We start from the raw sequence: 23977 nt of genomic DNA on the forward strand, positions 1-23977 counted from the left end.
TTAATTTTGAAGTAGGATCTTCTTTTATGCCAAGTCTGGTCAGAATTTTTATCTTCCTACTTGTGCATCCCTAAGTCAGGCTAGGGGTGGCCTTGAACTGAGATCCCTGATCTGTCTACCAATAGCTAGTATTATGGCTGTGAACCACCTAACTCTTATTGAACTTTATAACCCTTTTAATAAGAAATAAGTTTTATAGCTGGGTGTGGTGGCTCACGCCTGTAATCCTAGCTACTCAAGAGGCTGAGATCTGAGGCTGAGATCTGACTCATCAAACAATGACTCCTCGGTGTATGATTTTAATAATAAAAACATATTTAATTTGAAAAAAATTAGAAAGGGAAAAAAAGTGATCTTACAATTTGTACATTGTGGTACATGCCTGTAATGCCAACAGGAAGACTGCAAGTTAGAGATTTGCTTGGGCTACATGGTGAGACCATGTCTCAAAAAAATCCATTCCTCAGTTCAAAGCCAGCCTGGGGCTGAGATTGGTGGCTCAGACTGTGCCTGTTATCCTGGCTACTTTGGAAGCTGAGATCTGAGGATTGAGGAGGATGGAGAATGAGGGGATGGAGGATGAAGATCAAGGAGGATGGAGAATGGAGGATGAAGGATGAGGAGGATGGAGGATGAAGATAGCAGTTCAAAGACAGCCTGCACACTAAAGACAGTGAGACTCTTATCTTCAATTAACCATTAGAAAATGAAGTAGTGCTGTGGTCCAAGGGTAGGGTGGTAACCCTGAGCTGAACAGCTTAGGGACAACACCCAGGCCCAGGGTTAGCCTTGTGCTGAAGAGCTCAGAGACAGCGTCCAGGCCCAAGCCCAGGCCCAAGAGTTCAAGTCCCACGACTTGAGGAAAAAAAAAAAGTTTTATATCTAAATAGCCAATGTACATACATATATGGAGGGAAGGTGGATAAGCTCCATCTATAATAAAGGAAATCTAAAAGGAAAGCCAGTTACAATAAAATATATTGTTAATACTGTGAATATTAATGTAATACCTTTAATACTATAAGTACTCATGCATAACTATCTTTCTTTATGTATTTTTGTCTCAAAACAAAGTAGCACCTAGATTCAAACTATTGGTCGTAGAACTTTCCTGTCACCTCAGGGCTTAATAATGCCTTAGGTTTATATCAAAATAACATAACGTCATAGTACCAGACCCATTTTGCTCGTTTTCAGTTTTTTTCTACACACTGTTCTTAAACCTAATTTCAGGTTTTTTGTTATTGTTTTACATGTTCAAAATGGCAAACTACAACACTTGGCTCAGAAACAAGCAAAAGATCAAAGAAGAGCAGATAATTTCAATATAATCTATTTTTTTATAGTATTATTTCCTACTATTTCTACTTTCTTCAATATGGCAGTGCCCTATACCTTTCCACACAACAAACTAATGGTTCTCAACCACTAGAATCATCTGGGCAACATCTTAAGAATGTTAAGTCCCATTTGCAGAGGTGTTGCTTCAGCTGGTAAAAGGGCCAGATTAGACATGCTTACTTTAAAAGCTCTTCAACAACAAAGGCCCCTGACCATGGCTCCAAACAATCTGGACCCCTGGCTTTATATATCCTGCCTGGAAGTCTCTGTACCACTTATTACTCAAACTATTTCTTTTGCCTGAAATATCTTAGGGAAAATTACAGCAAGGAACAACCTGAAAGTTCTACAATCCAACAGTATGGAGATCTGAAGTTCAGTTGATTTCTTAGCCTGTTGATTTAGAAAATCCTCAGACCCAGTTTATTCTTATTTGAAAATCACAAACAGTACCTTGCTCACACAGTCGAAGTATGAGTTAAATGAAATTAACATAAAATATTCAATTTCATTCATAATAAAATCTTATAAAAGTGATCTTATCATACTGAGAGACCAAAGGACCGTACTTTAGAAAAGGAACCCAAAGGCCCAATATTTCTGTGCCTCTAATGCTTCCTGAAATGAACCCCAGGAAATGATAACAAGAAGTTTCTTTTTTGTTTGTTTATTTGTCCTTGGAGAGAGTATAGATGGGTACAGAAATGGAGGGGAAAGGGAGAATAAACGAAGCAGTGATACTCACTAGACACTGTGTTGAAAATGAATTTGTGGGCAGGAATAGGAGGGGAAAAGTGGGTGCAAGTGAAGGGGTGATACTGTCCAAAAAGAAATGTACTCATTATCTGACTCATCAAACAATAACTCCCCTATATATCACCTTAATAATAATAAAAATATATTTAATTTTTAAGAAAAGAACTAGGGAAAAGTGATCATACAATTTGTGCATAGTGGTACATGCCTGTAATTCGAACAGGAAGCCTGCAAGTTCCAGATCTACTTAGGCTACATGGTGAGACCATGTCTCAAAAAAATCCATTTCTGGGGGCCAGGAGTTTAGCTTAGTGATAGAGTGCTTGCCTAGCACGCACGAAGACCCAGGTTCAACTCCTCGGTACCACATACATAGACAAAAGCTGGAAGTGGTGCTGAGGCTCAAGTGGTGGAGCTCTAGGCTTGAGAAAATGCAAGGAAAGAGCTCAGGCCCTGAGCTCAAGCCCAGAACTGGCTTTTTTTTTTTTTTTCTGGGTATAGTGGGCATGGTGACTCACACCTGTATTCCTAGCTACTTAGGAGGCTGAGATCTGAAGATCTGTGGTTCAAGGCCAGCCCAGACACTAAAGAACCTGAGACTCTTATCTCCAATTAATCACTAGGAAACAGGAGGTAAGCCTATTGCTTGGGGTTAGGGTTGTAGCCTTGAGCTGAAGAGCTCAGGGACAACACCCAGGACCAGGGGTAGGGTGGTAGCCTTAAAATGAAGAGCTCAGGGACAATGCCCAGGCCCAGGCCCAGGGATAGGATGGTAGCTTTGAGCTGAAGAGCTCAGGGACAGTGCATAGGCCCAGAGTTCAAGTCCCATGACCCACAAAAATACAAAAAAAAAACCAAACCTATTCCTCATGTTGCTATGAGGAAGAGATTTAAGTAAGGTACTACACAAGTACTATGAGAGAAAAAGAAAAAAAGAAAGAGGATAAGATGAATGAAACACTACAGATAACGAAAACAATATATTGGAAACCAGGAAAACTCTTGAACTACTATTTTGAACCACTGAAACAGGGTAAAGTACTACAAATAGAAACAGGTAAGACCTCAAAAGAAGTTAACTCTGAAAGAGGGTGTTCCATTTTAGAAATTTGTCTTTGAGGAAATATCATACCCTAGTCCGTTAAAGGAGTGATCAGATGAAACTAGAGCTCAAGAATGTCAAGCTGGGCTACCTTGTTCAACATTTCTGCATTCTGAAGTCTGTCCTCTACTACTCCTCTTCCCAAGTTATACTAAATCACCCTACTTGGCATCTTAATTCCTTGTTCCTTAGGTCAGATGTCTAAAACTACAGCACATACACACTCACCCTAAGTGTTCTGAACATTTTCTAAATTGTCACCTTTAAAGAATCAAGATATTTCATATAAATTTCAACTTTGAGCTTCTCCTGAAAACTGGAAATATCTGTGGAGAAAAAAAAAAGTGAGCCCATATTCTCACATAGAAATAAAAAGCTAAAACTGAATACCAGTGGATGGGTTCTTTAGACAGGAGGAGCTTAGATGGTCTCAGGAGACTTCTGTGTGTTTTCTTTTTAATTTCTTAAGGCAGTCGTTTTCTAGCCTCATCTACCACCCTTCCAAGTCAACATACACACCACCACTACAGAAACATTTACTGTGCTCCAGGTAGAACTGGACAAAGTTGGAAATACTTGCATTTAACCTATTCGGCCTCAAATGCAGCCACATTCATACTTGCAATTGTATGAGCAACACGTGTTTCCTGAGCCCCCAAAGCTAAGACCAAGCCCAACTGTCTCAACCATCCTTCTAGTCTGGTGACATTTCTTCAGAGGCCATTCTCCACAAGTTGCACAGGATCATGTCCTTTCACGGGTCCCCGGAGCTCTTTTCCCTTCTGTACTTTCTCTATAGCTATGTCTAAGACCAGAAAATGAACTTCATCAGGGGATTTCCAGTGTGGAGCACAGCCAGACCAATGCTTAACAATACTAACTCCTAGGCACGTGGTTCTTCCAACATGCCCACCATCCACACAACCCACACCTGTTTTCACAAGAGGAAAAGACAGCTGTTAGGCCATCCTGGGGTTCAACAGAGATGTTCTTGGATCGAATCTGTTTTTTATTTATTTATTTGGGGGGGGGGGTAAGCCTCTGATTTGCGGGGTGGAGAACGAAAGGTGAGAGGAGGTGCTCCCGGGTAATTACTTCAACGGACTGTCGTTCCCGCAGCAGAACTTGGGTGTGGGACAGCTCAGAGCAGTTTCCCCGGAGCTGTATTTGGGGGGGGGCACTCCCCACGCCTTCACACACAAAGCTGCACCCCAGGGACGCCCACCCCCCCCCCACACACACCCAGCTGCCCGCCACGCGCGGCGATCAGAAGGGTCCGGCGCTCCCCACGCCCCCTCGGACGCCCCCAGGTAGGTCCCGGGCCACACACTCGGCGCAGCCCAGCCCATCCTACCGAAGGTCGAACCTGGGCCGCCCTGAGGTCAACAGCTCTTTTGGAAGACCCAGGAGAGGACCACGGCCAAGGGCTGGCCGGAGAGAGGGGGAAGAGCGTGGGGAAGAGTGGACCGGGACAAACGTGAAATACGACGCCGGGCCCGGAAACTGGCAACAAGGAATAAAGGTTTACCGAGGCGAACCCACGAACACTCCCACTTACCGCTGCCCCTGGGCACCCCAACTACCGGCTTACATGCGGCCACGCCACCAGTGCGACGAAGAGAACGCCTTATTCCCGCGACCAGTCGGGAAAACCGTCCGCGCCCTTTAACTAGAACGGCCAATCAGAACCGTGGGTCCATCAATCAATACAGTCACGCCCCGAATGGCCAATGAAATAAAGGCTCTGCCTTCTGTGCCCCGTCCTGATTGGCCCAAGATCCCGGAAGAGGCCTTAACCACCAAGAAGACGGTGGCAAGATGGCGTCTCTGGATCGGGTGAAGGTACTGGTGTTGGGAGACTCAGGTGAGTGGCTTAACCCACCTCTGGGGCTCCTGACACTGTAGGATTGTTCAATACTCCATATTCCCCAATGCTTTACCTCCATCTTCCTGGCTCTTCAGTCCCGTGACTGAAGTGCCTCTCCAGGTCTCAAGACTACATTTCCCAGAGGACTTTGCTCCTTCGGACCAGATGGCAGCCGCGTCGCGCGGGTGGGGGCGCGCAGTCCGGGGCTCTTCCCCCGCCTTCCCGTTTTCCCTTTGACCTTAAGGCCAAGGGGGTGTTGTTAATTCCTTCATTTAAAAAGAAAGAAACAAGGGATGCAGGCTTTAAGTATTGTGTTAGATGCCCGGGTGAGCACACACAAGTCCATGTTCAAATGTGCACTAACAGTGACACGGACAAGAGTGACCGCGACGCTGTGAGCTTCTCCTCGGAGAGCTGCCTTGAACCCAGACTCCACAGGCTTCAAATACTAAGCCGTCCTGAGTTTCACCCTTCACTATCTTTGATGTCCTTCCTCTGGCATAATCCGTTGAAAACCTTTCGTGTGCTAGATTGTTTGTGGAGACTGGAGAAATGCAGATAATGCCCACGCTGGGAAACTGCTAGAACTTGACTCGGAGCCGAATTTAACCTAGTGTGAGAATCTTGGGGACACTTGGGACAGTTTGGAACTACCGTTGAAAATCTGTCTGTGCTCTCTCTTGCATTTCTCCTTCTCTTTCCCACCATAACCCTGCGTTAAGAACTTGAGTAAATGCTAACCATGCATTTTGTCAGGGTGTTGTTCGGGAGCCGACTTTCAGTGCGTGCTGGCAACAGACCGTGTGCCAACAATGATGCTCAGAGGCAGAGAAGGTAGACCTTAAAGAGCTTGCAAACTAGCACTACGGAAAATGCGTAATTGTGGACTACATAAGGTGCTAGTGTTATGAGTGTAGAAACAGTGTATTGCATAAAGGAGAATCCGTTGCTTCATTAAATGTGGAAAAGCAGTTAGGCAATTAGTAAATTCTTGTCCCCTTATTGAGCTAGTTATAAAACGAAGACAGCTGTGTCCACAAGGAAAGTAATTGATCTTGTCACACATTCACTGTTGGGCTGTATGTGCAAAGTCAGTTATTATCGTCTTACCAGTTTTAACAGTGATTTTCTATCTGACAGATTAAAATACACTTTGCCTTCATAATCATACTTCAACAGTTCTTTCTGAATAAAGGCTTAATTTCCTCTTTGAAATTTTTGGGAGTTTTACAAATACACAAAGGACTGACTTGAGATTTAGGGGCTTCTTTTGTATTCTAGAGGTTTGAATATTTATTAAAGGATCCTGAAAGCTTCAGTCACTTATACACACCGTTTTCTCTTTGTTCTTTCAGAGATTAGGAGTGAGCTTTAACAAATTACCAACAGCTATATTTGGATCTGACATTTATTTGATTGTACTGAATTTTTTTTCCCTCCAAGCAAATCAAGGTCATCCTTCTGATCTAATTTAGTTCTAAAGGTAAAGACAAAGCCTCCCAAATTCTTTTTTTTTCATATATTTTTATTGTAATTAATAGAAGGGTTACATGATATTTGTCAAATAGAAGGTGCATTAATTCACATACATTGATACCCTTCCACATGTAAGCCTCCCAAATTCTTAAAGAAACAAATAGCCACTATTCCCTAGAACTTCTGCTGTCTTTGCTGTTTGGAGTTTCATCCAGTTCTGGCTAATACACATAAAGCAGTTAATTCATGGAGACCTATACCATATCATTGCATAGAGATGTTTATCCTGACCTGATAAAACTAAACTGAGGCTGAAACCTTGTATCAGACTGATAACTAGATGTCTAGATATGTGTCTGCAACCTAAACTATATGTATACACAAAAGTCACTAATATATCCCATAGATAAGAGAGGTAATGCAGAAAATACAAGAACAAAAGTCTGAGTGCTCAGATTTTTTTTTTTTTTGTGGTCCTGGGCCTTGAACTCAGGACCTGGCTAGCACTTTACCATTTGAGCCACAGCACTACTCCCAGCCTTTTCTGAGTAGTTTATTAAAGATAAGAGTCATAGCCGGTGAGGTGGCTCACACCTGTAATCCTAGCTGCTCAGGAGGCTGAGATCTGAGCATCACAGTTCAAAGTCAACTCGGGCACTAAAGAACATGAGACTTTTATCTCCAATTAATCACTAGAAAACGGGAAGTGGGGCTGTGTCTCAGGGGGTAGGGCAGTAGCCTTGAGCTGAAGAGCTCAGGGACAGTACCCAGGCCTGGCATTCAAGCTCCCTGACCAAAAAAAGAAAAAAGAAAAAAAGAGTTTCGTAGACTTTTCTGCCCAGGCTGACTTCGAACCTTGATCTTCAGATCTTAGCCTCTTGAGTAGCTAAGATTGCAGGCATCAGCTACCTGTACCTGACCAGAAATCTTTATATGTAATGTCTATATGTAACTTGTCTCTATGTATATAAGAAAAATTAAAAAGGAAACCTGGGAAGATATTTGATTCAGTTACATGAGGTAGTTTATGTTTGTTTTGTTTTGTTTTTACCATTTGTGGGGCTTGAACACAGGGCCTGAGCGCTGTCTTTGAACTTTTCTCTACCACTTGAGCCATAGCACCATTTCTGGCTTCGTGTATGTATATGGTGCCAAGGTAAGCACTCTAGCACTAGGCCAAACTCCTGGTCCCAAGATGATTTATGTTTTTAATACAAAAAGTTCATATCTGGAAATGTAGCTTAGTAGTAGAACATTTGCCTAGCATTTACAAGGCCTTAGGTTTAGACCACCAATACTGGAGGAAAAAAAAAACAAGAGTCATATAAATTGATATTACTTAGCCAAATGCACTGAGCACATTAGCAAGATAACTTGTAGGAGAAAAAAGATCGTGATTTGCTTGCAAAGATTATTTAATATCTCTATCAGAAAAGAAAGAAATGCAAAATGAATCAAGATGCCACTTGAGTTTTTTCCTTCTCAAATCATTGAAAATGAAAAACCAACTGTTGAGAGGAAACAAGGTCTATGGCTCCTATGTGTGGCTGGTGGCAGTGTAGCCAGATGAAAGTTCTTTGCTAATATGTCTCAAGAAATTTCAAATGCTTTTTTTTTTCCATTTACATATTGATTTTACTTGTGAAAAGATAGATTACGAAAATAATTTTTTATTTTGAACAAAGGAGCAAAGAAAAAGCTTTCCTTCTGGTGTCTTAAAATTTTCAAAATACTTGAAGATCTGATAATAGGAGAACAGTAACTTGTCATATCTATTCTCTGAAGTACTGAGGAGACATCAAAAGTATTTGTGAAGATTCTATACTATTATGCAAATTTTAGTTACTATATAAATGGAGGCGGGGGGAGTCTTTTTCTGAGTACTAGAGTTAAAGAGAGGAGTAAAACCCGGCCTTAGTCCTTAAGGATCTTAAACAGAATAAATCAAACCCATAAACAAGCAAGCAATAATGTGCATAAAGTGCTCTGTAAGAAAATCTACAGGACTCAGTAGGAACCTGGTAATGCTATTTTTAGTTCTATCTATGTGGAGTCAGAAAATATAGAATGGTGCTCAACCTTGAATAATTCACCATGCCAATGGGAAATATAAGACAGAGGGAGAGGATGGATAAGATAGAACAAGCTGTATAACAAAGGTTTATGTTGTATTAAGTTCTGCCATATATGTTCTTTTTAAAGTATATTATATGCTTATGAGACTAAATAGTGGTCTTCAGGTGATTTTTCTTCTTTTTTCTGTTTTCTTTTTTCTAGTCCTGGGGCTTGGACCCAAGGCCTGGGCACTATCCTTGCGTTTTTTCAAGGCTACCCCTTGAACCACAGCACCACTTCCGGCTTTTACTGTGTATGTGGTACTGAGGAATTAAACCCAGGGCTTTGTGCATGCTAGGCGAGCACTCTCCTGGCCCGATTTTTCTTTTTTTCTAGTACTCTTAAGTACACACAAGGAAACATACAACTAGCAATTCATAAAATTCCCAACTACTCTTGTCATTATGGAATTGCAAAATAATGTGAAAAGGTTAAGTGAGAGACTCCACCTATAGATATGGGGCGAGAGGAGAACTCATTCCAAGTACTTCCTGTTCCCAAGAGATTTTAAAGATGATATAGTACTGCCACAGAGTGAAGGGCCAGGGAAGAGGGAATAGAATTGTTCTGGGCCAAGTGGTTAACTACTCTTTCACAATCACTGGATATGAGCCAGGTGCAGTGGCTCAAGTCTGTAATCCCAATTATGTGGGTGGCAGAGATAAGAGGATTATAGTTGTAGGCTAGCCAGTGTTAGTACAATCTCATCTCAATGATCAAGCTACACATGGTCCTTTACACTGATAATCCTTGCTATGTGGAAGACAAAAATAAAAGAGTTTTAAATTGAGGATGGCCCGGGCAAAAGCAAGACCTTATCTGAAATATAACTAAAGTGAAAATGTCCAGTGGTATGGCTCAAGTGCTAGATTGCCTCCCTAGTGAGCATGATACCTTGAATTCAAACCCTACTCCCATCAAGTCAGTAAGTTAGTAAGTAAATAAAATCACCGAATGGGATAACTGCAGTATCTAAGAAATTATGAGATGGTGAGTTCTATTGCTGAGTGTCCCAGTACAACCAATGATGACACAGAAGGGACCTCAGCACAATGTTCAAGATCTAAGATCTGTTGAGATTCTCTAATTCTAAAGGACATTGAATAGATTAAATCATCCACAAATGAGATATTTGTCTATGTGAAATTACCCCAACCCAATGATTATCAAAATCTGGCCCCAGACCAGTAGCCTAACATTTAGAAGTACAGAATCTTGAACCCTAGGACAGGCTTAACCTGAATGAAAGAGAACTCAGCATTCTAAAGCAGAACTCAACATTCTATGTGTTGAATTTAAGAACATTTAACAGCATCACTATTCTTAATCATCTTTATTTTATGTAACAAAGTAGATATTATTGATATGGTATGAGAACTCTTTAGGCGTGTTCTCTCTCTCTCTCTCTCTCTCTCTCCCTCTCCCTCCCCCTCCCCCTCCCCCTCCCCCCCCTCTCTCTCTCTCTTTCTCTCTCTCTCTCTCTCTCTCTCTCTCTCTCTCTCTCTCTCTCTCTCTCTCTCTCTCTCTCCTTCCAGTGCTGGTCTTATGCTTGCTGGGATTTATTTCTCAGCTTGCACTCTACCAATGCCTCCAGTCGGGCTTTTTGCTAGCTATTTTGGAGATAAAAATCTCAAGAACTTTACAGGTGTGAGCCACTTGTGCCTGGATAACAACCAGATTTTAAATATCTCAGTTCCTAAATGTCCTCAATCTTACTCTCATAATAATGCATGCCAACATGTCTTTTCTATGACTAAATTTCTTTTCTTTTCTACAGGTGTTGGGAAATCTTCACTAGTTCATCTTCTGTGTCAAAATCAAGTACTAGGGAATCCTTCGTGGACTGTGGGCTGCTCAGTGGATGTCAGAGTATGTGCCTCTTCTATTGAAATTTTTTGTCATACTAAGAATAAGTCAAATTACACCATTATAGTCATGATTAATTATAATAACTGGGACTCCATGATCAAATTACTATATTGTTGTCAGCATTAAGTAATAATGATGACTGGGACTTATTAAGTTCCTTCTGTGTGCTGAGTTCATTCTTTCCTTATCTTTGGGTTTTGGGGATAGAAGGGGTTGTTTTTTGTTGGTTTTTTTGTTGTTGTTTGTTGGTTGGTTCTGTTGGAGGAGGAGCTCTTCAGATAAAAGGTAGCACTCTACCACTTGAGCCACAGTGCCACTTCCAGTTTTCTGGTTAATTAAAGGTAAGAGTCTCATGAACTTTTGTGCCCAAGCTTGTGATCCTCAAATCTCAGCCTCCTGAGTAGCTAGGGTTACAGGTGTGAGCCACCAGTGCCCGCTATTTATTTAATCTTTTTTGAATTGTGGTACATAATTGCAGAAACTAATTCAGAAAGACCAAAAAGTAACATGACCAAGATCACTTCGCTCCTAAAAGCTAAGCCAGTACTTGAATACAGTGTGACAGATGCCACTGTCTATTTATTGGGAGTTCAATTTACCTGTTCCATAAGTAAGCCTATGCCATAAAGACGGCCAACTTTTGACTAGAAATATGTTGTTAAGCCAGACTTCTAGGATCTCATGTCTAGATCATCTGTTGCATGTCACATTTTGGAATCAAGTTCAGTTTCCACTGGATTGAGCATCTTCTCAAGTGTTATTGGTGTTTGCAAATCCCAGCTATTTCTAGACAAGTCTGTCATCTCTTGGCATACCTTTCATCTCTGAGTGAAGAATAAATAGAAAAGGAACAGTAGGTGGCTAGATTGAAAGTTATTTTCCTTCTTGTTTTTGAAGTTGTTGTTGCATAGGTTCTGACTTATATTGCTGTTGATTAAAAAATCTTCTGCCTGATCATTTACTTTCAGATAATTTTTTTCTCTTTAGCTGCCTTTTCAAAACATTTTTGTTTTCTTTTGTTTTAATCTAGGACATCCCATGGTTATACTAACCTGCTTCTAGGTACAGCTTGGTTTTCATTCACTATCCTATTCAGAAGTTGTAGTGCTTCTCATTTTTTCATTTTTCAGAATGTTTAATGATGATCTGTCTTCGTCATTTCTTTTATCTCCTCCTTTGGTCTTCCTTTTAGATATGCCTTCATATCTTTCAGTTGCACTCCTGTGCATTCTGTTCCTTATTTCTCCTTCCTGCATTCTAGACAATATCCTCAAGTCTGCTAGTTAACTAAGATTGTCAACTAAGAGTCCAATATGACTTTTAATATATCCACTCGTTTTTCATTTCAAGTGACATTTTAATTCCTAGATCGCAAAAAAAAATTCAAAATTTCTCTCTCATTCAGGGTCCTCTTTTTTATTTTAATTATTTTAACATATTTATTTTTACAGTTTCTTTCAGATTATACTACTCTTAATCAGGAATAAAGGCAGAAATCCTGCTTCTCATAGTGTTCCGCCTTAGGAAACTGTATCTTCTTGTTTGGTTTGTAAAAAATTTGTTTCCTCTCCCAGTGAAAGTCCTATGTGCTGTGTTGTGAAAGTATCCCTATACCTCTTGCTTCTATTGTTCAAGGACTCTAGCAATGTCAAGGGTCCTTGTAATTTCTCAGCTCAGTTTCCATGCCATCTAAATAATTTAAATTTCCCCAGCATCTTAATTGTAGCACAGGCTTCTGGTTTCCATTTCTTGTAGATTTTATGTCTGCTCTCTACCACCATACCTCTGAAAGAGGTCTTTAAAAGAAAGGATTTCTGACTCCCTAGTATGTGCAGGTTTGTCTATCTCTGTGTGTGTGTGTGTGTGTGTGTGTGTGTGTGTGTGTGTGTGTGTGTGTGTGTGTGTGTGTGTGTGTGTGTGTGTGTGTGTACAGTCCTATAGCTTGAACTCAGGGCCTGGACACTATCCCTAGTTTTTATGTTCAAGGTTGCTACTCTACTGCTTCAAGTCAAGATGCAATTTCAGGCTTTTTGATGAGTAATCAGAGATAAAAGTCTTATGAACTTTTTTGTGCCAGCTGGCTTTGAACTGTAATCCTTAGATCTCAGCCTCCTGAGTAGCTAAGGTTACAGGCATGAGCGACTGCTCTTGGCTTGTCTTTTTAAAAATCTGTTCCAGGACTTGAACACAAGCTCTCTCAGCTTCCTTGCTTACAGCTGATACTCTACTATTTGAACCACACTTGAGCCCCTCTTTTTTGCTGGTTATTTTGAATGAGGAGGCATGAGGACATATTATTTTTATCTTTTGAACTCAGGTTAACTTCAAACTACAATCCTCCAGACATCAAAGGCTCAGATTTCAAGAAAGGAACTATGGTCTAGGACTGAGTGATTGATTGAGGTGCTGGAGATGAAACCCAGTGTCCTATGCATGCTGGACAACTGGTCTAACACTGAACTACATTACCAGCTACTATAGTCTAGTCTTTATCACTCTTTCCAACAGACTCTTGGCCTATTGTCCATGGATAGGCAATAAAAACTTCAGATACCAGCCACTGAAGATGTATGTGAGTCTCTGTCAGTTCCCATTTCTTACTCTGATTTTTTCTTTCTTTCTAGTATCTGAATCTCCTTTCATCCTTTTGACATACCCTTAAACTAGTTTCATCTTCTCTCTTTCTCCTCTCAGTCTTCCATAAATATATATATTTTTCTATGTTTTTGAAATGGGAAGGGATCTGTTTGTCATTTTAGCCTTCCTTATTCCTAAGTTCTTAGATACAGACGAAAAATAAGTTCTTTTTGGGGGGGTCATGGGGCTTGAACTCTAGGCCTGGGTGCTATCCCTGAGCTCTTCAGCTCAAGGCTAGCACTCTACCACTTGAGCCCCAGTGCCATTTTCATTCATGAGAACGTTTGACGTATTGCTTTCTCTTCTAATCTCCTTGTGGAGTAATGGTATCAGGGTTACTCAAGCCTTATACAATGGCAAGAAGTATTTCTGTATCTGTTCTCTGAAAGAGTTTATATGAGATTGGTGTTATCCCTTAGATATTTCAATTACTAGAGGAACTATAGTCTTCTGTGCCAGTCCTGGGGCTTGAACTCAGGGCCTGAGCACAGTCCTTGGGCTTTCTCAATGCTAGAGCTCTATCACTTGAGCCACAGTACCACTTCTGTCTTTTTTCTATGTATGTTGTGGAGGACTCGAACTGGGGTCTTCATGCATGTTAGGCAAGCACTGTACCACTAGGCTACACTTCTGGCCTTGGGTAGGAGGTTTTTAAGTGACACTGAAAATACATGGAAATTATTACATTTCTTCTTGTATAAGTTTTGATGATTTATGTTTATGAAATAAATTGTCAAATTCAAGTAGATTATCAAAAATTGTTTTCTTGCCTTATTTTTGTCTTATGGCCTTATTTAATAGACAATTTAATAAAATTATTACTGTAAATGTTATAGAGGGGTTTTTTTGTATTTTTCATTTCTGGCATGGGTAATTTATGGGGATCTTTTTTTGTGGTGCTAAGGATCAAACCCAGGTCTTTATAAATGCTAGATAAATGGCCACTAAATCACATCCCAACCCCTGGCTTTTATTTTCTTGATCAGTCTTGATAGGAGTCTATCAAAAACCAGTTTCTAGCTTTCTTGACTTTGTACATTATAGATTTGTTTTGAATTTTCACTTATTTCTTCTCTTATTTTTCAAATATTCTCATTTTGGTTTTAGTTTGCTACCTTTTTTTCCCCTAACTTCTTGAAGTGAGTAGTTGCTTCATTGATTTGTTTCAAGGCTTCCTTTCAGAGAGCTGAGGCGCTAAAATTTGTATCTAATTATAGCTTTAGCTGTCCCTGATATTTTGTTCATTATCATTCAGTTCAAAACATTGTCTAACTTCCATTGTAATTTCTTCTGTAACTCATTTGTCATTTGCTTCTTGGTTTCCAAACATTTGACAATGTTGATTATCTTTTAATCACTGATTTCTAGCTTACTTTCACTGTGCTTAGGGAAGAAACATTATATGATTTCCTCCTTCAATATTAGTTGAGAGCCAGTGACCAGTAGCTTACACCTACAATTCCATCTACCCACGAGATAGAGAATGGGAAGACAACAGCTTCAGACCATCTGGGAATGGTAACACATCTTTGTCATCCCTGCTATGGCAAGAGAAAAGCAAGATTCTTATCTTACCAGAGCCCAAAGACCTGTAGTTATGGCTAAGATGGTAGAGGTCATGCCTAGTAAACATTCCAACCTGAGTTCAAACAGTAATACTAATGTCCTGTTTCATAGGCAGTTGGGGGAAACATTTTATGTCCATTTGAAACGTGCTCTAAATGTAACAGTTAGGTTACCTTGTTCAGTTCTTCTCTATGTGTATGGAGGTTTTTGTTTTGTTCTGTGCTGTATGCTGATGTCTACCTGTTTCACTAATTACTATGGAATAAATGTTATCATCTTTTACTGTAGGTATAAATTTGTCTTTTTTTCATTTTCTGATTTTCATTTATGCATTTTGAGGTTGTATTGCTAGGTATATGCTAATTTAAAGTTTTTTAAACTTCTGAAGGATTTTGTATTTCATCAGTGAAATATATACCTCAGTATATACCCTGGTAGTACTGTTTACCTTGATGTTTATCTTCTCTGATATTGAAATAGTTAAACTAACCTAGTTTTACTTTGTGTTTGTAAGGTGTCTTATTTTATACTTTTCACTTTTTTTTTTTTTTTTGCCAGTCCTGGAGCTTGAACTCAGGGCCTGAACACTTGTCCTTGGGCTTTCTCAAGGCTAATATTCCACCACTTAAGCCATAGCCCCACTTTTGGCTTTTTCTACGTATGTGGTACCAAGGAATCAAACCCAGATCTTCGTACATGCTAGGCAAGCACTCTTACCATTAGGCCAAACTCCTGGCCCTCCATACTTTTCATTTTTATATTTCCTGTGCCCTTGTGTGTCCTGACGTAGAATATCAGTAAATAGTTTGATGACCAAGTCACCAGTTTCAGTTTTTTAAATTTTGTCCTTGGACCACACCTCCAGATATACTGATTCAGAGTAATGCGTGATACCCAGGGATCTACATTTAAGAAGCATGCATAATGATGTTAGTAAAAGCAAATAGTACTTTGAGGAATATTTTGTGAGATATGCCATCAGTTTTCTAAGTAGATAAAGAAAGTCAGTGAAAGGGCCTAAAGCAGAGATATAAGACTAAGGTCACCTGCTCATAGGAAGCTACTGTATTAGGGATGAAGCAGGAGGATCGCTGTAGGAGCTGTGGTCCATAAGTTTCTTTTATGAGGGTAGAAGAGTAATGTGCTGAAAGTTCATTTAGGAAGTAAGCAAGGCATTCCCTATTTTTTAACACCAAGACCACTGGAGTCCTGAAGACTGAACAGCATCTGTCTGGATATAAGAAAATGTGTCTTCATGGTAAGGGAAGGGATTAGTTAATATGGCGAGGAAAAGGAGAAGATATAGTGTTACTTTGTAATTATGGAGTAAGCTTCAAAAGGAAAATAGAAATATTTGGAGGAAGAAAACAAGTGAGGGTTGAATGATAAGTAAAGGAAGCAGAAAGCAGTTTGGGGACAAGACTATGAGATCATTTAAGCATTTAATAATCTAACACTATGTCTGATAAATGGAGTTAACATGTACAGAAAATATCTTTGAGTATAATTGGTAGCAAACTTTCTATAAAAGAATCAGCAATCTCGGGCCGGGCATAGCCTAGTGGGAGAGCGCTTGCCTTGCATGCATGAAGCCTAGGTTCAATTCCTCGGTACCACATACACAAAAAAAGCCGGAAGTGACGCTGTGGCTCAAGTGGCAAAGTGCTAGCCTTGAGCAAAAAGTGTCAAAGGACAGTGCCCAAGCCCTGAGTTCAAGCCCCAAGACTGGCCAAAAAAAAAAAGAAAATAAAAGAACAGCAGTCTACTGTATTCAAGAGTTCAATTCCTCAGTACCACATACATAGAAAAAAAGCTGGAAATGGGACTGTGGCTCAAGTGGTAGAGTAGCACTATCCTTGAGAATGCCCAAGAACAGTGTTCAGGCCCTAAGGACTGGCAAAAAAAGAAAAAAAAAAGCTACAGTAGACAAAGATAAATGTAATAAAGTCAATGCATTTCCTGGAGTGAGATGGTACCATTTTACTTCTTTTAAGCCAGTGTCCTGGATTGCATTGTAGAAATATGGGGCATGTGACCTTGCTTTATGTTCATTGTTGATATCAGTCTTCAATCTTTGAGAAGACTACGTTCCTTGAGTGACAACATAAGTAAAAGGTATTTGCAAACTATTATTTTGCCAGGCACTAGTAGCTCACATCTGTAATCCTAGATAGTCAGGAGGCTGAAGATTTTAGGATTGTGGATCATGGATCATAGCCAACCCTGGGCAGGAAAGTCTATGAGATTCATCTCCAGATAACTACCAAAATACAGAAGAGGAACTGTGACTCAAAGTGGTAGAGCATTAACCTTGAGCACAGAACCTCAAGAACAGCATCCAGGCACTGAGTTCAAGCCCTAGGACTGGCATATACAAACATACAACTAACTATCTTTTTTTGCCAGTTTTGGGGCTTGAACTCAGGGCCTGAGCACTGTCGTGGGCTTTCCTCAAGGCTAGTGCTCTACCACTTGAGCCATAGCACCACTTCTGGCTTTTTACTGTGGATGTGGTACAGAGTAATTGAACCCAGGTCTTTGTGCATGGTAAGCAAGCACTCTACCACTAGGCCAAACTCCTGGCCCACAGCTATTAAAGGAAGTTTCCATAGATACACAAATTATTTTAAACATTGTTATAATAAAGTGAATAGTTCTTCACGCTAGAAAGAATGATTTGAGCTTATAAGTCTTTACTTAAATATCTCAGAAGAACACTGTCTTCTGTAACAGCTTCTGTATTGCAATTGCAATTACAGCTTCCGTGTTACTGAAACCTATGAGAAGAAATCTTCAGGATTAGCATAGACCAAGATTACCCACTCCTCAGAACTCTTAGCTTATTTCAGATCTGTTAAAAGCTAACTGAAAATATGTATTATGAAGGTGATAGTGTAATTGTTTGGCTTCAAATACTAAAGCTAATGAGTTTAATATATTTCCTGAGAATTACTAAAATTTTTAGATTCACTATTCTCTGCAGAGGAATTCATAACTAAATCGAAGGTAATAGGAAAAATTATTCTGTAGTAGTCATCATTTATTCCCATCTCATTGATTTTGTTACTTCTAGTCTAACAGACTATATAAATGCATTCTTACTCATAATTATGGGAAGACTTTCAGAACTTAATCTTTACACAAATTAAAAATAAGAAATTGATTTGTCCTTTCCAGCTTACTTTAACTGGGTTTAACACTAATTTACACATTTCACATAAATCAATATTTATTGATTTCCTCTTTGACTCGCATAACAATTTGAGAGCACAGATTTTATCCTCACTGAAAATATAAGGTGGCTTTAAAAGGTGGGACAAGGTTGCTGTATAAACTTTACAGTGACAATAATAATGATAACTAACAGTTTCGGTGATTTTTTTCTTTTGGCTAGGCATCCATATGTATGTAAACTAGTTAATTTAATAATCCTATAACAACCTAAGCAGTAGATACTATTGCTGGCCTTATTTGACATATGAAGCAATTGAGGCGGAAGATGAGATGTTACATGGTTTGTTCAAGGTCAGGTTGCTAGGGAGTGATAAAGTCTGGATTCAAACCTCATCACTATGTACTACCTCTTAACTCCAGAACAATATAAAGACATAAATATTCTGACAAGTGCCAGTTTCTCGTGGCTGTAATAATAACTGTTTGAAGAGTGCAGTTTGAGGCCGGCCAGTCTAGGCAAAAAGTTTGCAAGAACCCTCCTTAGTCAATTGTGGGGGGAGGTGGCAAGGATGACATGCTTGTTCTCACTATTACATAAGAGACTGAGATCCAGAGGATCTTGGTTCTAGGCTAAACAAAAATGTTCATGAGACTCAGTTTCAACAGAAAACAAGCTTGGTGTGGTGGCACATACCTGTTACCTCAGCTACAGTGGAAAATAGATGTGGAAGATTGCATTTCAGACCTACCAGGGCAAAAAATGAGAGCATATCTCAGAACTAGCTGGAACCAAAAGGGCTAGAGACAAAGGTCAAGCAGTAGAAAGCTTGTCTAGAAAACTCAAAGCCCTGAATTCAATGGTATTAGTAAAAGAAAAAGGGAAGGAAGGGAGAGAGGGAAAGGAAGGAAGGAAGGAAGGAAGAAAGGAAGGAAGGAAGGAAGGAAAAGAAAGAAAGGGGGAAGGGCTTAAGAAAGAAATTAGTATTCTGATACTGTTCAATACAGTAACTAATAGCCTATGTGGCAATTGAAGTTGAAATTGAAAGCAACTAAAGTGAAAGTTCTAATTCTTCAGTTGAATGAACCACATTTCAATGGCTCAGTGGTCACGAGTTGCTTGTTGTTGTTATACTAGGCACTTCCATCATTGCAGAAAGTTCTATAGGATAGCACTGGTAAATAAGTGTTATAACACTTATGAGTGAAAGTGAGGTATATGTGGAAATTGTAAAATGTCTGGTAAGGTGTTACTGATTGAAAAAAAAAATTAAAAGATTACAGAGTAGGTACTGGTATCTCACGCCTGAAATCCTAGATACTCAGAAGGTTGAAGTCACAGTTTCCAGGCTCAATTATATGGCAAGCAGGAGTGTGTGTGTGTGTGTGTGTGTGTGTGTGTGTGTGTGTGTTGTTTAACAGTGCTTGGGATTGATTCCAGGACCTTGCACATACTAGACAAGTGCTGTATCTTTGAGCTTTACCTCTGTAGAGAGCTTTTTTAAAAAATATAGGCTTTTGAAATTCTTCCCAAAAGCTTGGTGGATAGCCCAGGATTCCATTAAAAAAAAAAAAAAAAGGAGATCCTGTTGGTTCTAATTTAGCTCATTATCAGAAGAACTGGAATTTGATCTGAGGGTATAGCTCAGTGGTAGAACATTTACCAAACATGGGTGGGGCTCTAGATGCAAACTCCAGTGCCACACAACACAACCAAATTACAGAATCACTGGAATTTAATAACGTGATAAATTGAGTCTAACAAGACTTTGGAGGATGATATATCCTTAATGTATTAATTTATTTAAAAAAACATGTCCAAGCCTTTCATGTGTACTAGGTATTAGGGATACAATAAATGGGCTCTGTTCTCAGACTCAGAGTCTATGAGACAAGGTATGGGGAGGTAAATAAAATGGCATGCTCAGTGCAATCGTATCAATGGACAGGATGTTTTACAAGGTCTAGAAGGACCTACATGCCTTGGCCAGGGGCAGAAAGGAAGGCAGGATCAGGAAAGCTTCTTCGTAATGGCTGAGCTTTATCATGAGCCATAACTTGCTCCTTATAGCATTGTGTATTCCTCATGTTAGTTGTGTTACTTAAGAATCTTGATAAATACATGCAGCACTATTTACCAATAGCAAATATATGGAACCAACCCAGATGTCCCTCAGTTGATGAATGGATCAACAAGATGTGGTATTTGTACACAATGGAATTCTATGCTGCTGTCAGAAAGAACAACATCGCCCCATTTGCAAGGAAATGGAAAGACTTAGAGAAAATCATATTAAGTGAAGTAAGCCAGACTCAAAGGAACATAGGTCCAATAGTCTCCCTCATTTGTCATAATCAATAGAAACTTTGGGTTCTCCTAGCAGAGATTTACAATAGAACAAAATCTAGAGACATTAGCCCAAATAATATGACACTAAATGTAAGGACCTCTAGGATAAGGAAACAAAAGCCATATAAGAGTGATTGTTATCCTTAATGTACTGTTATCTCTCATCTCTTTTGCCATTCCTTGGTTATCTCATATTGTTACAGTATTTCACCTTGTTATCTGATATATTTTATATGTGCTTAATTGGTTATTTGAAATTGGATAGGGAAGGGGGGAAATCAAGATAATTAGGGGGGAGAGTGGGAGGGAAATGGGGACCATGTCATGAGAAAGGGTATCAATGTTTGTGAAGTTATGCACCTTTATCTGGTGAATATAATGTAACCCTTCTATTAATCACAATAAAAATTATTTTAAAAAAAGAATCTTGATAAATACAGGGGCTGAGAATTTGGCCTAGTGGTAGAGTGCTTGCCTGTCATGCACGAAGACCCAGGTTCGATTCCTCGGTACCACATACATAGAAAAGTCAGAATGGTGCTGTGGCTCAAGTGATAGAGCACTAACCTTGAGGAAAGCCCAAGAACAGTGCTCAGGCCCTGAGTTCATTCCCCAAGACTGGCAAAAAAAAAAAAAAGAATCTCGATAAATACAGCAGCGGTATGCAGTAGACACTATGTAGAAAATGTACCACTTGTGGACAGGGATGGTGAAAGCAAGGGAAAGGATAACATTGTCCACAAAGAAATGTACTCAAGCCAGCATGGCTCAGTGGCTCACGCCTGTAATCCTAGCTACTCTGGAGGCTGAGATCTAAGGATCTCAAGTTCAAAGCAAGCCCCGCACAAAAGTACCTGAGACTCTTTATCTCCAGTTAATCTCTAGAAAATGGGAAGTGGGCTTGTGGCTCAAGGGTAGGGCGGTAGCTTTGAGCTGAAGAGCTCAGGGACAGCACCCCATGACCCAGGGACAGCACCCCATGACCCACAAAAAAAAAAAAAAAAGAAATGTACTCATTACCTGATTATATGTAACTGTAATCCCCTCTGTCTATCACAACAATATATAATAACAATAAAAAGTAAAAACTTTTTTAAAAAGAATCCTGTTAAACTATATTATGCATACCTCTGCTTTCTTTCTTCTTTTTTTTTTCTTTTTTTCCATTCATAGGGATTGAACTCAGAGCCTGGACACTGTCCTGGAGCCTCATTGTACTCAAGGCTGAGACTCTACTACTTACACCACAGCACCACTTCTGGTTTTGGAGTAGAATTTTAATTGGTGATAAGAGTCTCACAGGGACTTTTTTTCTCAGGCTGGCTTTGAACTGTGATCCTCAGAACTCAGCCTCCTGAGTAGCTAGGATTACAGGCGTTGGTTGAGCCACTGATGCTTGGCATATCTTTGCTTTCTTTTTTTTTTCTTTGTGTATTTTTTTATTAAAGAATTTATTAACATTGATTTTTATATCATATTTCAAATGATGTGTTAAACAAGTATTCAAGAAGGGAATCTCAATACACAATCCCTGGCACTTAGATTTTAGAACATAATCAAAATTAGGCTGTGAGTGTGTATGTCATAGATATCTCTGCATTCTTAAATAAAACTTTTTATTTAATGACTTCGCATGGTCACATCTTATCAGTTATTTATACCAGATAGTAAAGTAGGGATATTTTCTAGTGTAGTATACAGTGTTACTTCCCATTATCCAATATGTTCTCCAATTGCTGTGACTTTGTTATTCTCATTTTTCTATCTTACTATCTTTGTTGTGAGGCTGATCCTTATGTTCTTAATGAGGGTCTTTGAAATTGAGGCCCAAAGATAATCAGGAATCATGGGAATCAAGAAATATAATCTCAGCTTCCTTATACTGGAATAGTTCCATTCTATAAAGTCAGCAATTATTAAACAAAAAGTTGTGGCAGAATCATTTGGTGAACTGCATGCTTATGACTTACTCTAAAGAACTTGATTCACTGGGGCTGGGAGTTTGGCCTAGTGGTAGAATGCTTGCCTAGCATGTACGAAGACCCAGGTTCGATTCCTCGGTACCACATACATAGAAAAAAAGAAGAAAGCTGGAAGTGGTGCTGAAGCTCAAATGGTAGAGCTCTAGCCTTGAGAAGGTCCAAGGACAGTGCTCAGGCGCTGAGCTCAAGCCCAAGACTGGCAAAAAAAAAAAAAAAAAAAAAAAAAAAAGAACTTGATTCAGTAAAACTGGCCTGTATAATTCTAAAAAAAAAAAATCAGTCTTAAAAAAAAATCAGTCTTAGAGGTTCTGATGTATACATTGTATGCTTGTGTGGTGGAAAAGTAAAAAAATGAAACTCCCATTACATATTTGATGTATGCTGATAAAATATACACAGGCACATGTATACACACATATAGAAACCCTGAGCTATCATATTTTAAACTGTTTCTGTCTCTCAATTTATTTCAGAATTGTTAAATAGGCAGTAAAAGCCTATTTTATAACCATGCAAAAGAGAAAAACTTTGAATTGTGCTATGCATAATGAAAAAATCAGAAGGTTTTACTGGAAAGGTGAGATTATCTCACTTAGATTTTGAAATGATCCTTCTAAGCTGAGTGCCAGTGATTCAAACCTGTAATTCTAGCTATTTGGGAGGCTAAGATTGGGAAAGCCACAGTTTTGGACCAGGTTGGACACATACATGAGATCCCCTTCGGAACCAATAGCTGATTGATATGGCACATGGCTGACATCCTAGCTGTATAGGAAGCTGAAATCTGACAGATAAAGACTCTGGGATGGATGGATAGACAGACATAGTAGCTTAGCCACTACCATGAATCCTTATTCATGTGTATATGTGAATGAACCCTCTAACTGCTATATGGAAAACCAAGTGGAGATACTGCTGGGAGACTAGTAAAGATACCATACCTTAATTTAAGCAAGAAGATATATAGGAGTTTTGATGTGGGTGATAATAGTGAAGGTGGTAAGAAAAGAAATGCTTTGAAGGTCAAAGCAACAAATTTGCTAACAAATCAGATGTGTAGTATGAAAGTTGTCCCATGGTCACTCTTAAGATTTTAGCTCAACCAAACCTAGATACATAAGGCCATACAGTGTGATGCTAAATGAAAGGACCTCTAGGATAAAGAAACAAAAGCCATATAATGAGTGATTGTTGTCCTTAATGTACTATGTTATCTCTCATCTCTTTTGCTTTCCCTTGGTTATCTCATATCGTTACAGTATTTCACTTTGTTATCTGATATATTGGATATATGCGTATTTGGTTATTTGAAATTGGATAGGAAAGGGGGGAAAACAAGATGAGGGTGGAGGTAGGGGGAGAGAAAGGGGGACCAAGACATGAGAAAGGGTATCAATGTATGTGAAGTAATGCACCTTCCATCTGGCGAATGTAATGTAACCCTTCTGTTAATTAGAATAAAAATTATATATGAAAAAAAAGATTTTAGCTCAAATAATAGAGAAAACAGCATTGCTTTTTACTGGGACAGAAACATGTGAGAAAAATAAATTTGAGAGAAATATCAGGATATTCTTTTTGGATATGTTAAATATGAAATGCCTATTAGACAACCTCATTATAATCTGGTGGATATGGTAGTCCAAGTTTTCAGGGTAGACAGAAACTTGAAATTTACAAACTGAAGATGGCACTTAAAATTATAAGAGCGGAGCCTGGTGCCATGACTCGGGCCTGTAGTCTTA

General features: G+C 39.3%; 2 protein-coding genes across 3 annotated transcripts in view; one reads left to right on the forward strand and one right to left on the reverse strand.

Moving 5' to 3' along the window:
- Positions 1-4863, reverse strand: part of Gtf2e1 (general transcription factor IIE subunit 1) — a 32496-nt gene extending 27633 nt beyond the window's left edge. Inside the window, exon 1 of the mRNA XM_090345547.1 lies at positions 4758-4863. The gene's annotated coding sequence lies outside the window, so the exon portion shown is untranslated. The remainder of the gene's footprint in view (positions 1-4757) is intronic.
- The window catches only part of Rabl3 (RAB, member of RAS oncogene family like 3), a 40649-nt gene continuing 21238 nt past the window's right edge, over positions 4567-23977 (forward strand). The window contains exons 1-2 of one of the 2 annotated variants that reach the window (XM_090345566.1): positions 4567-5063; positions 10435-10526. In XM_090345566.1, coding sequence (XP_090201692.1) covers positions 5018-5063; positions 10435-10526 — 138 coding nt within the window. In that variant the 5' untranslated portion in view covers positions 4567-5017. The remainder of the gene's footprint in view (positions 5064-10434; positions 10527-23977) is intronic. The other variant, XM_090345556.1, reaches the window with a different exon arrangement.

Source organism: Megascapheus bottae, chromosome 1, assembly GCF_031878675.1.
Source record: "Megascapheus bottae isolate mThoBot1 chromosome 1, mThoBot2.hap1, whole genome shotgun sequence".
NCBI classification, from domain to species: Eukaryota; Metazoa; Chordata; class Mammalia; order Rodentia; family Geomyidae; genus Megascapheus; species Megascapheus bottae.